The 14,839-nt window shown below is 40.2% G+C and overlaps 2 protein-coding genes across 2 annotated transcripts; one reads left to right on the top strand and one right to left on the bottom strand.

The window, feature by feature from the left end:
* Positions 1-7,269: 7,269 nt before the first annotated feature.
* On the bottom strand, positions 7,270-9,175 carry pfdn6 (prefoldin subunit 6). The gene is made up of 4 exons (XM_080525823.1): positions 9,020-9,175; positions 8,104-8,174; positions 7,866-7,990; positions 7,270-7,635 (listed from the first exon to the last, which is right to left on the bottom strand). The coding sequence occupies exons 1-4, from the start codon at positions 9,081-9,083 to the stop codon at positions 7,515-7,517; spliced, it is 381 nt and encodes a 126-aa protein (XP_080381949.1). The 5' UTR covers positions 9,084-9,175; the 3' UTR covers positions 7,270-7,514.
* Positions 9,176-9,690: 515 nt separating this feature from the next.
* On the top strand, positions 9,691-11,824 carry mmgt1 (membrane magnesium transporter 1). Its single transcript, XM_080527785.1, has 4 exons — positions 9,691-9,807; positions 10,528-10,580; positions 10,707-10,810; positions 10,917-11,824. Exons 1-4 carry the CDS (start codon positions 9,729-9,731, stop codon positions 11,074-11,076), a joined length of 396 nt encoding a protein of 131 aa, XP_080383911.1. The 5' UTR covers positions 9,691-9,728; the 3' UTR covers positions 11,077-11,824.
* The last annotated feature ends 3,015 nt before the right edge of the window (positions 11,825-14,839 follow it).

The following is a 14,839-nucleotide window of genomic DNA, read 5'->3' as shown; positions in this document are numbered from 1 at the left end:
CGTATAAAAAAAATGACCCAAAATGAATGAATGAATGGTCTTTATTGTCATTGATATAGTACAGGTACCAAACAACGAAATTTGGGAGGGGGGGCTCCCCTGGTGCTAGGAAAAAAAAAACTAAAAACAAGAAGGGAAAAGAGCTGGTTTACATAAATAAAGGCTATATACACTATCCACTATACTATACAAATACAACACTGTGCTGTACTCTACCTATTCTAACATTTCATATCTCTGAACCTTATACCGAGGGTTGTCATATTGCACATAGTGTTATTGCACATTCATTTAAAGTGTCGCAGTTTGCAGGTTTGAAATGTTCACAGTTGTGTTTCAGTATTGCACTTGATTTCAATCTAGTAGCTGCCATCAAATTGTCTAGATTGTCCAGGGCCTAGAACCTAGGTCTTTGCTGTGTTCAAAAAACTGTTTTATTAATCGTTAGTTGATGTGATGTGAGCGTCAAGCCATTCCCACGGCGACAGGCGCGTGTGAAGTGTACAAGTGGAGAAATGTAGTGAAATAAATGTCACCTGTCCTGCCAAGGTTTCATCAGGTAACAAACGTTTGGCTTTTGTCTCTCAATCCCACGGTCACACACAGGAAGCGAGAGAGAGACAATTTCCATTGTCTCTGACTGGATATTGTTAATTGTCTAAAAAACGAATAATGCGTTTTGGTGACATACTGTATACTGTAGGTATAGGTCTAGGCATAAACCTCGTTATTGTAAGAGTTGACCATGAGTCCGATTTGGACTGCTGAATTGACATTTGTTGGAGCAGAAAGAATGTAATACATTGAAATAAGAGTGCGTAAAACTTGAGGTAATGTTGCATCGACTTCATCAGTGCACGAAACACGTTAAATGACACGCACATTTCGCTAGGCTGTTTAGGCTGTTCAGACTGTTCACTATATGTTCGAGTTGGAGATCCAGTGAAATTAAATAAAACATAGGTAATATTAGTTCTACAAAATAAGCAGCTGCAAGTAAAATATGTTATGGATAGAATAACACAGGCCAAACGTAGAGAAACAGTTTGCCATTATCACCTGACCAGTTGGCTCAAAGGACTTGGCACGTTCCTTCGGCCACGCGCTATAACACCTGAAGTGTTAAAACGTTTGCATGTACCCATGAGCCCAAAAGGTGTCCCATCAAAAGCATAGGCTCGTGCGCTTAACATTCCATGTAGCCTTAACCGACCCACGGTGGCTGCCTACCCCCTAACCCTAACCCAAGCCAAATTTGTTTGATTTATTTTATAGCATAATTTATAATAGCATATTCAACTATTCGTGACGTTAGAATTATAAGGTTCTATCTCCATTTTTGTCAATATTGAGTTTTTTACATAATCTGATCCATTAGGTGTTTATTAATGCCTGTGTGGTGTTATTTTTAAAATGTTGACATTTTTGAGTTAGTAATTAATAAAATACAAAGGTTCCATCTCACAAAACATAATGGAATGTAAAACTTTGACGCTCAATATCTCTGAACTACCCTAAACGGAGATAGAAGTTAGAACCATATAACTCTAAGCTCACGTATTATCAATAGTTTGAAAGCAGAATATTGAGCACCGACAGTTTTATTACAGTCGAAACTTAATTCAACAAGCACTAGGCCTAGATCTAATAATCGATCATATCGCGTATCTTTACGTTTTTCGTGTTTTTCATAACGTTAGCGTCATCATGGAAAGTGTAACTGTTACACTTTTTATACATGATGGGCCCAATCTTTAGAGGAAACTAAAGTTCCTAGTAAATGAGGGGGTGGGGCATTCGATGAGGCGGGCGTGGTCAGGGCAATTTGGCCTGCAGCTTCGACCCCATAAAACTCATGAGACACTTAAAAAGCGAAGAGAGGTGACTTCGCTTCATTCAGCCCGACACAAAAGTAGAAGGCTGACATACATTGAAGACAAAACAAATTGGATTTTGCAAGATGAAACCGCCCTGTGTTGTGCTACCTGCCACCACAAATTCCACAAGAAAGGTAAAGGAGACAAACTAGTATGAGCAATATTTAGTTTGCAGGGAAGATGGTTGGTGGGGGGGTCAAAGTGTCTATAACAACCGTTGTCTTTTGGATGTTGTTTTATATTACCCTGTTTGATAACAAACATGTTAGTGTATTTAGATATGTTCACACTCATCTTTACATTCTGAACTTCCTCTCACCTATCTGATGTTGTTCTTGACAGCTTCACAAGCCACAAGTGGAGAGACATCGCAGAGAGAGAATGAACAAAAGTCTGGAGACCCTAAGAACCCTTCTGCTGCAAGGACAACAAAATCAGGTATGCACATCTCCCCTCTCAACAACAGATTGTCCACTCCATTCACGCAGCTGTTTGTTATTGAGACTATAACGAGTGTTGAGATATTAAAATATGTCTCCTAATCTCCAGGATTTGTCCTGTCGTCGTGTGGAAAAGGCAGAAGTACTGGAGCACACGGTCCAGTTCCTGAAGAACAGAGTATGTGAGAAAATAGACAAAGGTAGAGAACGGCAGCAATTTCAGGATGGCTTCTCAGATTGCCTGCAGAGGGCCGCTCGGTTCCTGAGAGTTGAGGGTGAGCAACTGAGGGTGGATGGGGCTTTGGCCTCAGCACTCTCCCATCAACTCCCCAGCCAGAGCCCCAGACCCTCCACCACTCCAGTTCCGGGCCAGACCCAGCCGAAGACGCCTTCAGTACAGTCACCTGAGCAGAACCAGTGGTGCAGGCATCACCTCTGTGTTGCCGTCAGTGATGTGCTCACTCCCCTGCACCGAAGAGAACCTCTAGTTCAAGAAGCCCAGAGACAAGCTCTTGCATCTCACCAGTCCCCTTCCTTAACGCACAGCCTCCCTGTGTGGCGACCATGGCCCTGAACCAGGCGAATTAGGACTGGCTTTATTGGACTTTGGTCAGAAAATGTTGTATATACATGTACATACTCTGTAAATAGATATTATTATATATTATTTGTTTGTACAAAGTAAATTATTTGGCTGTGTTATCCCAGCTGTCAGACATGTATGAAATATCGGTGTAGTGTATAACACAAAATCCAACTGAGCTCATCTAATAAAGTATATTTTGTAAGTGTCATTGACAATTGATAACATATATTTTTTAGATGTCTCTCAAGATCTATCAGTGATTTTCATTGCTCAAAGTACACATGCAGATACCCTTCCTACCCTAACATCCATAAAAACATAGGAATGAGGGGTGTCTATTCTTGCAGTAATGTATGTCTTGCACATTTATTTATATTCTTTATGAGATCCAAAGTATTCCTATATATTTTTATAGAATGGAAATAAAATATGAATGTAAAATCATCTCATTGTTGTTTGCTCTTTTTGGGATTCATAACAGTATTGTAAGAGATAATTGGCCTTTTAGCATGGCTTTGATCACGGGTGTAAATGTTTTTGTTGCTTGGTGCGGATGTTTTCCTTTAGCCTTGTGCGTAAAAGGTGCGTAAAGGCCACGCGTCGGCATGCGCCTGCCTTCCGGTGGCACCGTAGAGTTGACTCGAGAAATGATCACAGATCTCACGCGCCTTGGGAACGCTTTGGACCGGATGACTGGGGTGACACACCTCACACTGATACTTTTACACACACACACACACACACACACACACACACACACACACACATTTTATTGGAAAGGTGTAGCATAAGCGTGGGAATGGTTGAAAACTATTGGGACTACCTATGCGTTGTAAATCACGCCTTTCCTTTCACTTTCCCATGGGATTCTACCATTGAGGGAAGATTGCGACTTGTTATAGTGACATCCTGTGTATTTTCTTAACTGGCAGTTGTCATTTCCGACCATGGCTTTCAGCAAGCTCGCAGAATTGGGTAAGCCACAGGCTTGCCATGTATCACGTGGGAAAATAATTGAGGTAAAACAAAGTGATGAGTAACAAAGAATAGACTACGTCTCACCATGGGTTAGAGACTTTGATATCTTTGACCCCGAGATGTAATCTGATTGAACAGATCGGTGCTTGCACGCCTCGCGTAATTGCGCATAGCCCATAATGTAGCCAAATGTCTCAAGAATAGAGATGATAGAGAAGGATTCGCTGTAGCTATCTGCGTTCATCATTTCCCACAATTATGACGCTGTATTGAATTGTAGAAATGACTAGTCTTAATTTGATGTTGAACTCAATCTGTATCAAATTCTTATACTTATATTTTAATTTCTTCTTAAGCTAACTCCATGTATGCCTTGCGATAGGTTTTGTGGAGCAATATCGGTTTGCAGATCTAATAGCGCCTACATTCTTTAAAGTTGTAAAAATTGGCTGATTATTCATGCTGGTTAATTCCCCGGCAGGAGGGCGATGAAGGGGGAATGGACTACGTTGGGTATTAATTGCGATAGCCGGGGCACAATGCGGTGGTCGCTGTGGTCTATCGATTTTTCATTGAAATACGAATAGGGACCGGAGCTGCAGGGGGTGAGGGCCTTTCTGTGGGTGAGGGAGGGAGGGCACGCCCCGCTGCCCGAGCGCAATGCTGCCACTGAGGTCTGAATGAGATTCCTATGGTCAACATCTGGTTGTATGGGTCGCTTGCCTGCCCCTGTAATTAGAGCAAATGTTTCGCTCCAGCAAACGACTCCCCACCCCGTTAATTCGTTAGGTCAACGAGAAGCACCATGGGGCGCCCAACACCTTTTTGCAGGAGCATCAAATGCGTATTGTATACCCTAACCCTAACCCAAACTCTATAGCAAGAGAACTTGAAACAAAGTTGACATGTAAGGCTATTGCTACCCCAGGCCACGCTGTATTACTTTTATGGCACACACTTTTGGGTCACATTGCATACACTACCGTTCAAAAGTTTGGGGTCACCATGACAATTTCGTGTTTTCCATGAAAACTCACACTTTTATTTATCAAATGAGTTGCAAAATGAATAGAAAATATAGTCAAGACATTGACATGGTTAGAATTTATTTGAAATAATAATGTTGTCCTTCAAACCTTGCTTTCGTCAAAGAATGCTCCCTTTGCAGCAATTACAGCATTGCAGACCTTTGGCATTCTAGCTGTTAATTTGTTGAGGTAATCTGAAGAAATTTCATCCCACGCTTCCTGACGCACCTCCCACAAGTTGGATTGGCTTGATGGGCACTTCTTGTGTACCATACGGTCAAGCTGCTCCCACAACAGCTCAATGGGGTTGAGATCTGGTGACTCCCCTGGCCACTCCATTACAGACAGAATACTAGCTGCCTGCTTCTTCCCTAAATAGTTCTTGCATAATTTGGAGGTGTGCTTTGGGTCATTGTCCTGTTGTAGGAGGAAATTGGCTCCAATCAAGCGCTGTCCACAGGGTATGGCATGGCGTTGCAAAATTTAGTGATAGCCTTCCTTATTCAATATCCCTTTTACCTTGTACAAATCTCCCACGTTACCAGCACCAAAGCAGCCCCAGACCATCACATTACCTCCACCATGCTTGACAGATGGCGTCAGGCACTCTTCCAGCATCTTTTCACTTGTTCTGCGTCTCACAAATGTTCTTCTGTGTGATCCAAACACCTCAAACTTTGATTTGTCTGTCCATAACACTTTTTTTCCAATCTTTCTCTGTTCAATGTCTGTGTTCTTTTGCCCATATTAATACTTTCCTTTTATTGGCCAGTCTCAGATATGGCTTTTTCTTTGCCACTCTGCCTAGAAGGCCAGCATCCCGGAGTCGCCTCTTCACTGTAGACGTTGACACTGGCGTTTTGCGGGTACCATTTAATGAAGCTGCCAGTTCAGGACCTGTGAGGCGTCTATTTCTCAAACTAGAGACTCTAATGTACTTGTCTTCTTGCTCAGTTGTGCACCGGGGCCTCCCACTTCTCTTTTTACTCTGGTTAGAGCCTGTTTGTGCTGTTCTCTTAAGGGAGTAGTACACACCGTTGTAGGAAATGTTCAGTTTCTTGGCAATTTCTCACATGGAATAGCCTTCATTTCTAAGAACAAGAATAGACTGTTGAGTTTCATATGAAAATTCTCTTTTTCTGGCCATTTTGAGAGTATAATCGAACCCACAAATGTGATGCTCCAGATACTCAACTAGCTCAAAGGAAGGCCATTTGTATAGCTTCTCTAACCAGCAAAACCGTTTTCAGCTGTACTAACGTAATTGCACAAGGGTTTTCAAGGTTTTTCTAATCATCCATTAGCTTTTTAACGCGATTAGCGAACACAATGTACCATTAGAACACTGGAGTGACGGTTGCTGGAAATGGGCCTCTATACACCTATGTAGATATTCCATTAAAAACCAGATGTTTGCAGCTAGAATAGTCATTTTCTACATTAACAATGTATAGAGTGTATTTCTGATTAATTTAATGTTATCTTCATTGAAAAAAACTGTGCTTTTCTTTCAAAAATAAGGACATTTCTAAGTGACCCCAAACTTTTGAACGGTAGTGTACGTTTATTCAGTTAGTTAGGGTTAGGTGATTGTGTGATAAACCTATGTGATTGTGTGGAACTGAAATATGTGAAGACTTGTGTTTTTCTAGGCCTACACGTAAATGTAATTACCTGTGAACTACCACCAAAGATAATAGAGGATTTTCACCATCTCTGTTTATCACCAATCCTAAGGATCACATCTCTCAGTAGAGCCCTCTTGTGGCACAACATCGCGGTGTAATGTTATGGGGAAGAGAAACGGTCACATTTGGCCATTTTTTTTGCCTACATAATTGATTTTATTCGATATGAAGGCATGACAAAAAGCATCCTTCAGTCAGATGAATTCATGTCTCTATGTGCAGGTTGACGGTAGTTACAGGTTCTCATATGTCTTCAACAATGAATGGGAAGTCTAAAGGATAAATAGCCATCTCCTCCCAAAAGCAGTGAAAGCACTCTGTATTCTATTACATGTATATTAAATTATAATATTTAGATTGTAGAAGGAGTTACTTTTTTAAAACTATTTTCTCTTTATTCATGCAATGTGACAGTGGGTGCTGGATAGGCTGTGTGCTGCCTCTTAAGTCAAAAAAAGCATGGTGCTAACCAAGCACCAAGGAGTACTTGGAAGGTCTATTTAAACGTAGTAACCAAATACTAGCCAGAAACTGACAAAGTAACTAACCAAGACATTTCGATGAAAAGTAGTACATTTACCCTGACAGCCATACAGTTAATATTCATGTCTATCACATCAACTGTATTGCATTTCTAATATAAGAAAAAAAGGGAAAGAGGACAACATTAAATGACAAACAAGGAAAAACATTTTATTCATAATAATTTTAGCAACAGAAACGTCACACTAACACCAAGCACTACATAATGCAGAGCACAAAGGTGAGCATTCATAAGTCATTCCATCTCTGGCGACATCAGTTAGAGCACAGCGGGAATAGCTCTCCTAATGGATTCATTGCTGTTCTGTCGCTCAGAGCATTTGTGTGTGTGTGTGTGTGTGTGTGTGTGTGTGTGTGTCCATGTCATACTTTGGTCAGACTTTTCCCACGGCCCGGCCCTGTGCCCTCTGGTACTCCTGCTGTAGACTGGACAGAACCTCACGATGCTGATCAGACTTCTTCTCCATGTCCTTCAGCATTGTCTCGTACCTTTGACTACAGACAACAAAACATTGGAAAATAACTTAATGTTGGAGGAATTTTTAACACATCAAGGCTATTTTGATCTGTAAGACCTTCCAATCTGGGCTACATTTAAAACTGCCACACTTCAATGTAGTAACAATTATTCTCAAACATGACTACATGCATGTGCATGAAATATGTTAACGTTTGAGCAATTATTCTGCATGCTGTTGGCATGAATGAATACACTTAAGACTCACATCTCTCCATTGATGTATTCTAGCCTCTTAGCCACAGTTGCTTTGGCTTCATCCATGTCTTGCTTGACAAGAACCGGGCCAATAAGCTTGTACACTGTGTTCTGACAGTCCAATAGGTCCAACTCCTGAAAGATAGAAGGGGTGTGTCAAGTCAACAATAGAACATTCCCACATGATTGGGAATCAGTTCTGAAATACCAAACCGACAGTGGCAAAATCGCAGATGTTGTGCTCTCACCTCTTTGACTATATTGTTTTCTGTCAACTGAGCCTCCAATTTCTGTCTGGCTGACATGCTCTTACTGACATCTGCAGGGAACAAAACAAAACAAGTATTGGCAGGAATTCTCTCTCTAGTTTATTTTGTACATTTTCATGTAATACAAGTAAAGAGTGTGAAACAACATCTGGGTACAATGACTCAGTTAGCATAGGAAAGATGTGCAGCGTATAATCTATACTACTGGATAACATGACATGATGGTCTACAATGCTAGCTACACGATATGAATGAATGAATGGTCTTTATTGTCATTAATATAGTACAGGTACCATACAACGAAATTTGGGAGGGGGGGCTCCCCTGGTGCTAGGAAAAAAAACAACTAAAAACAAGAAGGGAAAAGAGCTGGTTTACATAAATAAAGGCTATATACACTATCCACTATACTATACAAATAAAACACTGTGCTGTACTCTATGCTATGCTATAAATATTCTAACATTTCCTATCTCTGAACCTTCTGTACACGAGGGTTGTCATATTGCACATAGAGTTATTGCACATTCATTTAAAGTGTCGCAGTTTGCAGGTTTGAAATGTTCACAGTTGTGTTTCAGTATTGCACTTGATTTCAATCTAGTAGCTGCCATCAAATTGTCTAGATTGTCCAGGGCCTAGAACCTAGGTCTTTGCTGTGTTCAGGGCCTGAATGGCCCTGGGGTAGAAGCTGAGCTTCAGTCTATTTGTCCTTTATAGTTGACAATACTAAATTACATGCCACCGTTAAGACAGAGAGGTACAGTGAACTAGAAGGCAGATGACAGGCAGCTCAGTGTGCTAGGTGGCTACATTGGGAGTGGGACCGTGGGAGCATGCCTTTATCAAACCGGCTAGCCAACGCAGAAACGTTGGCATGGCAAAGGTTAGCTACCTTTCTGCATCTGCTGGTATTTCTCTAGCTCCGATTGCAATTTCTTCTGAATTGCCTCAGCCATGTCCGCAGAATGCTGTTTTGGTAATTTTTTGGTAAAATTTGAAATAGAATCCACCAATATGTAGGCTGATTTCCTTCAGCTAGCTCTCTTGTTTTAGGGAGTGGGGAGAGAGGAACTCGAGTCGAGTACTTCCGGGTCAAAACTCTGTATGGAAATAGAACAATAAAAGTCCTCTTAAAGTACACTTCTGTTCTGTACACGTTAGAATGAAAGCAACAGAAACTTGTTTGAAATATACATTATCCTTCTTAATAATAATGTTTTTGATTTGGATAATTCTTATTATTCTATTCTTATTCTAAATCTGGCGCACCGTTTGTTGGTATTTAAAAAAAAAACAAAAAAAAAAACTTTTAATTTCATAAATCACTAGATAATCAACTTCCGTGTCGTCTTCTTCTGTGGTCATTGCTTACGACATTTGTTTTGAACATACATTATCCTTCTTAATAATTATGTTTTGGATTTGGATAATGTCTTATTCTAAATCTGTCGCACCGTTTGTTGGTATTAAAAAAATAAAAAATAAAGACTTTTAATTTCATAAATCACTAGACAATCAACTTCCGGTATCGTCTTCTTCTGTGGTCGTTGCTTACGACATTTTGTCGCGACGCTAATTACTCGATCATATTCCTCTTGAAGATGGCTTCGTCTTTTTGGAAAGGTGTCGTCGGTGTTGGCCTTTTTGCCTTGGCTCATGCTGCCTTCTCAGCGGCACAGCGTAAGTATGAAAATGCGGAGAGAACAGAGGACGTATGTTTGCATTCGTTTAGCTGTGAAGCAGCAAACCCACGCAGATATCAACAAGACAGCGAGATCGCGGCCTGTCATTGTCAGCTAGATCACGAACTAGCCAGCGCGAGGTAGCCTGCTAAGCTAGCCTCTTCCATTCAATCTGCATTCAAAAGAGCTTAGCCAAGCTGCGAGAGAGCTTGTCGGCTATTCCCTTTAATGAATTACATTGCAAGGCAGTCTAATAGTCTGTTGTATAACTGTGACATCAAGTACAGCACAGTGTTTTATTTGTATAGTATAGTATAGTGGATAGTGTACATAGCCTTTATTTATGTAAACCAGCTCTTTTCCCTTCTTGTTTTTTTGTATTTTTTTCCTAACACCAGGGGAGCCCCCCCTCCCAAATGTCGTTGTATGGTACCTGTACTATATCAATGACAATAAAGACCATTCATTCATTCATTCAATATAAAGTGATGGTAACCTGAACATTATAGAGAATGACACCTAAAATCCTTAGTTTGTAATTTGTATGCAATTAATGTTACTAAGGTCGGTAGCTTGCTACACTACAGGGCAGGGTGGAGGAAGCTGCTGTGGGACTGTCAGTGGGGTTGTTGAGGCTGCCCACTCTCTTCTGACGGGTAGGGTGTTATTGGGTGTCATTCAAAGTATGAATAATAAAGCTGTTCCCTTTCCTCACCAGATCGATCATACATGCGTCTGACAGAAAAGGAGAATGAAACACTCCCCATAGATGTAAGTTCTCTTATTTGTAATCCTATTATCCCTATTATGTGATGTGGGCCCATTGTGCAGCGTGAAATGTGGTCATCAAAATTTTCTCTCAAGATGATTAAGATATTTGCTTGTTTTATTTTACAGATTGTTTTACAGACTTTGTTAGCATTTGTTTTGACCTGTTATGGTATAGTCCACATCGCTGGAGAGTTCAAAGACATGGATGCATCCTCAGAGCTGAAAAACAAGTGAGCCTCAGTCATCAGAAACGGACAAGATTAATGTTTTCCTGTATGGGTATACAATTTACCCTAACAATGCAAACGTTCTTACTACCTTCTTTGCTTTTTCCAGGACATTTGACACATTGAGGAACCACCCCTCCTTCTACCTGTTCAACCACCGGGGTAGGGTGCTCTTCGGTAGTCCGGACCAAGAGGCCTCTACTGTCCCTAACCCACAGGCCCTGTCTTCCAACCCCTTGCGTTTACGCAAGCTGGAGAATTTGCACTGAGACTGGCCTTTCCTGCCCATATGTCTTTTTTTCTGTGCACAGATGAGCTTATTGGTTAGATGGAGGGAGAAGTGAAAAGTCCTTTTCCCCCACTTTAATTTGTCTTTGTACATATATTAATATGCTGTACAAATGTGCATCTATTTCCATAAACCATGTTTGTTACCATATTTAACATTTGACTGTGCCAACCCCTCCGTTTTTCAGGCAGATTTGTTTGTATATAATTGTGATTGCTTAGGAGTCTTAAGGATTTGACATATTTACTCCTACTGCTTCCAATAGCAATGGGGAAATGGTCACCTTGTGTTGGATAAGGGGCATAGAGCGTTTGTTGTATTTCATTTGCCACATCCATATTGAACAGCTGTCTGGAACTATTTATTTCATATTTTTTGCAAAAATGAGATTTTCTTTATGGAGTAAAAAGCCTTCACTTTTGTTGATAAATATATGTTTTCACCTGATCTGAAGTTTAAAATTAGGCTTAAAGCTTATTCTGTATATGCAAGAAGTAAGAGTTACAGTTGTTGAAATCATACAAATCAAGCCTATTATGGGGGGTAATGGAGAGCAGACTAAGGCAGTGTTACGGCATTGCTATTGATACTGTGAACACTATGTAGAGACTAATGGTACATTTGTTTGGGCAATGTATTTGTTTTGTTCATTTAATTTTTAAGATTCAACAGATTGTTTTTAACTTAATAAAATCATACTGAGATTTTACCAATATGTCTGACAGACATGTTTTTTGTTCTTTTTTCTGCCTGGTTGAAAGTAAAATGGTCTACAGTTATAAAATGAATTCAGTGCATTCAGAAAGTATTCAGACCCCTTCACTTTTTCCACATTTTGTTGTGTTATAGACTCAATTTAAAATGGATTAAATAAAAGTAATTTGCCACCAATCCACACATAATACCCGAGAATGACAAAGTGAAAACACGTTTCTTTGAGATTTCTGTAAATGTATTAACATTTTAAATACAATAAATACCCCATGTACGTAAGTATTCAGACCCTTTTCTATGATACTCTAAAAATTAGCTAAAATGTAAAAATGTTATCAACAAATGACTAAATAAGTTGAATTGAGTCCATCTTAATGCAAGAACAATAGTTCATGTAATTTTGGAATGAATATCTTTTGACCCTTTTATAGGGTCTTGGATTTGCATAGGAATACACACTGTAGATTAGGATGTCATTACCAAATCAGCAAATGTTGTAATTTTCTCTTGATCCTGACAAACTCCCATCAGTGACAAATATACCCATAACTTGATGCAGCGACCACTATTCTTCACATGAGTGATGGTGCAGAAACTGCATTGCATTTGCTAGATTTGCACTAAACTTAATGTTTGTAGTAAAACCAAATAAACACATTTCCAGCCACTTTCTTCACTGTATCACTTGAATTCATTGTTGCAAACACAATTATACACTGAACAAAAATATAAGCGCAACACTTGTGTTTTTACTCCAATCTTTCATGACTTGAATTCAAAGACCTAAGACTTTTTCCATGTACACAAATGGCCTATTTCTCTCAAATTGTGTTCACAAATTTGTTTAAATCTGTGTTAGTGAGCACTTCTCCTTTGCCAAGAGAATCCATCCACCTGACAGGTGTGGCATATCCAGATGCTGATTAGACAGCATGATTATTGCACAGTTATGCCTTAGGCTGGTCACAATAAAAGGCCACACTAAAATGTGTTGTGCAGTCACAATGCCACAGATGTTGCAAGTTGAGGCAGTGCAATTGGAGGGAATGTTGCCTGTGAATTGAATGTTCACTTCTCTACGATAAGCCATCTCCAAAGGTGTTACTGAGAATTGGAATTGGAAACGACTTTCGAGACTTTCGAGACGGCTTATGGTAACATTCAATTCACCAGCGACAGCTCTGGTGGACATTCCTGGAGTCAGCATGCCAATTGCATGCTCCCTAAAAACCTGAGAGATCTGTGGCATTGTGCTGTGTGATAAAACTGCAAACAAACTGTACGATTTGTTGCTGCACCCAAGCTGTGGAACACCCTTCCACCAGCCATCCGATGCTCTGGTACTTTTAACACATTCAAGACCAGACTCAAGACGCATCTGTTCACACTCACCTTCGTACAGCATGACATGGGTCCTGACTAACACTGTCACCCATAGCTGCCTTTTTGTTTGTTATTTATTGTCCTGCTTCTCTTCTTTTCTTTTTCTCTGTACTGTGTCCTTGAGTTTAAGAAAGACGCTATTAAATAAAATCTGTTATTATTATTATTAGATGAGATCAGACCACGTGTAGGTAATTCCAAAGGGTTCACTTACTTTTCTTGCCACTGTAGATAATGATATGCCTACCTCCTGGAGACTGTTCTTCACTTGGCTGGATGTTGTGAAGGGGTTTAAGGATCCTGTGTCCATCCACCACTGTTGTCTTCTGTGGATGTGATGCTGAGCTCACCAGTGCGTTCCCTTTTTCTCAGAATGTACCAAACTGTTGATTTGGCCACTAATGTTCCCGCTATCTCTCTGATGGATTTTCTTTTGTTTTTGCCGCCCAAGGATGGCCTGTTTCACTTGTATTGAGAGCTCCTTTGTTATGTGTTCACAGCAACAGCTTCCAAATGCAAACGCCGCACTTGGAATCAACAAAGACCTTTTATCTGCTTAATTATTAAAGAAATAACAAAGGAATAGCCCACACCAGTCCTTAAAACAACTGAGTCAATTGTACAATTACTTTTGGTCCCTTGAAAAAGAGGGGGCTACATACAGAGCTGTGATTCCTAAACCCTTCTTCCAATTTGGATGTGAATACCCTCAAATTAAAGTTGAGTGTCTGTGTTTTGGCAATAACAAAAATACTAGTCCAAATACTGTATATGCGCCTAACTGTACATTCAATAAGAAACTCCACATTATACATTGTATTTTTTATTTTTTGTTTCTTTAAAAAAGAATCATAACATTTTCCATTTCATATATAACAGTTTAAAAAATGGGCTTTATACAACTTTTATTTTAAAAATATTATATTTTTTTATGTTCTGGTATGAACAACAACATCCAAAAATAGTCTATATTCTTTATGAACATTAAAAAGTAGTATACATCTTTCTTTTAAAAACAAACTCAGGGAAAAGACCAAAGATCATCGGCTTGTGTGTGTGTGTGTGCGTGTGTGTGTGTGTGTGTGTGTTTGTGAAAGTTGCAGATGGCTGTTCACCAGCTGTGCCAGTCCAGGAACAGGTGACTGATGAATGGGTGAAGAGATGTTGATTGACTACACAGTTCCTCCAGGGACAATGAATGGGGAGACTGTGACAGTCACACGTGCCTGGGGGGAGGGGGGGTGGGTGGGTAGTGATGTAGGCTAGGCTCCAGCCCCTCAAGATGGATTCCAACAGCTGGCATCCTCACTCACAAAGACCGTTTTACCAAAAGTACACAAATGTTACTGAGCATAACCTACATGACAAGTACTATTGCTTTGAGGACAGCTTGCGTGCTGGGACAGTTGATCCACTGAGGGCATTGTAGGTCAGCATCTAACTGACATGGTATTGTCCTGCTGGCCCATGAAACACATACCCATGGACACCACAACACCTAAGAGTTGAGGTAGATCAGATTTCTCATGTGAGCCACAGGTTCTATAGTCAGTAAACAGTGTGTTTCTTACCTCAGATATATCTATAGCCCCCCAAAATGACTGTACATACAGTAGGGTCAGCACTAAATCTTCTGGGATGAGTGC

The sequence above is a fragment of the Nansenia antarctica genome, assembly GCF_963989245.1.
Source record: "Nansenia antarctica genome assembly, chromosome: 3".
Taxonomy (NCBI): domain Eukaryota; kingdom Metazoa; phylum Chordata; class Actinopteri; order Argentiniformes; family Microstomatidae; genus Nansenia; species Nansenia antarctica.
Note: the sequence above shows the minus strand (reverse complement) of the source record. Positions and strands in the feature narration are given on the sequence as shown.

Bases quoted from the DNA above. Each gene is read 5' to 3' on its own strand.
- pfdn6 (XM_080525823.1), bottom strand. From the start codon at position 9,083: ATGGCTGAGGCAATTCAGAAGAAATTGCAATCGGAGCTAGAGAAATAC. The intron at 7,991-8,103 runs GTGAGAGCACAA...TCTATCTTTCAG, and splicing joins AAAACAATATAGTCAAAGAG to GAGTTGGACCTATTGGACTG. The intron at 7,636-7,865 runs GTGAGTCTTAAG...TGTTGTCTGTAG, and splicing joins GAATACATCAATGGAGAGAT to TCAAAGGTACGAGACAATGC.
- mmgt1 (XM_080527785.1), top strand. From the start codon at position 9,729: ATGGCTTCGTCTTTTTGGAAAGGTGTCGTCGGTGTTGGCCTTTTTGCC. The intron at 9,808-10,527 runs GTAAGTATGAAA...TTTCCTCACCAG, and splicing joins TGCCTTCTCAGCGGCACAGC to ATCGATCATACATGCGTCTG. The intron at 10,811-10,916 runs GTGAGCCTCAGT...TGCTTTTTCCAG, and splicing joins TCCTCAGAGCTGAAAAACAA to GACATTTGACACATTGAGGA.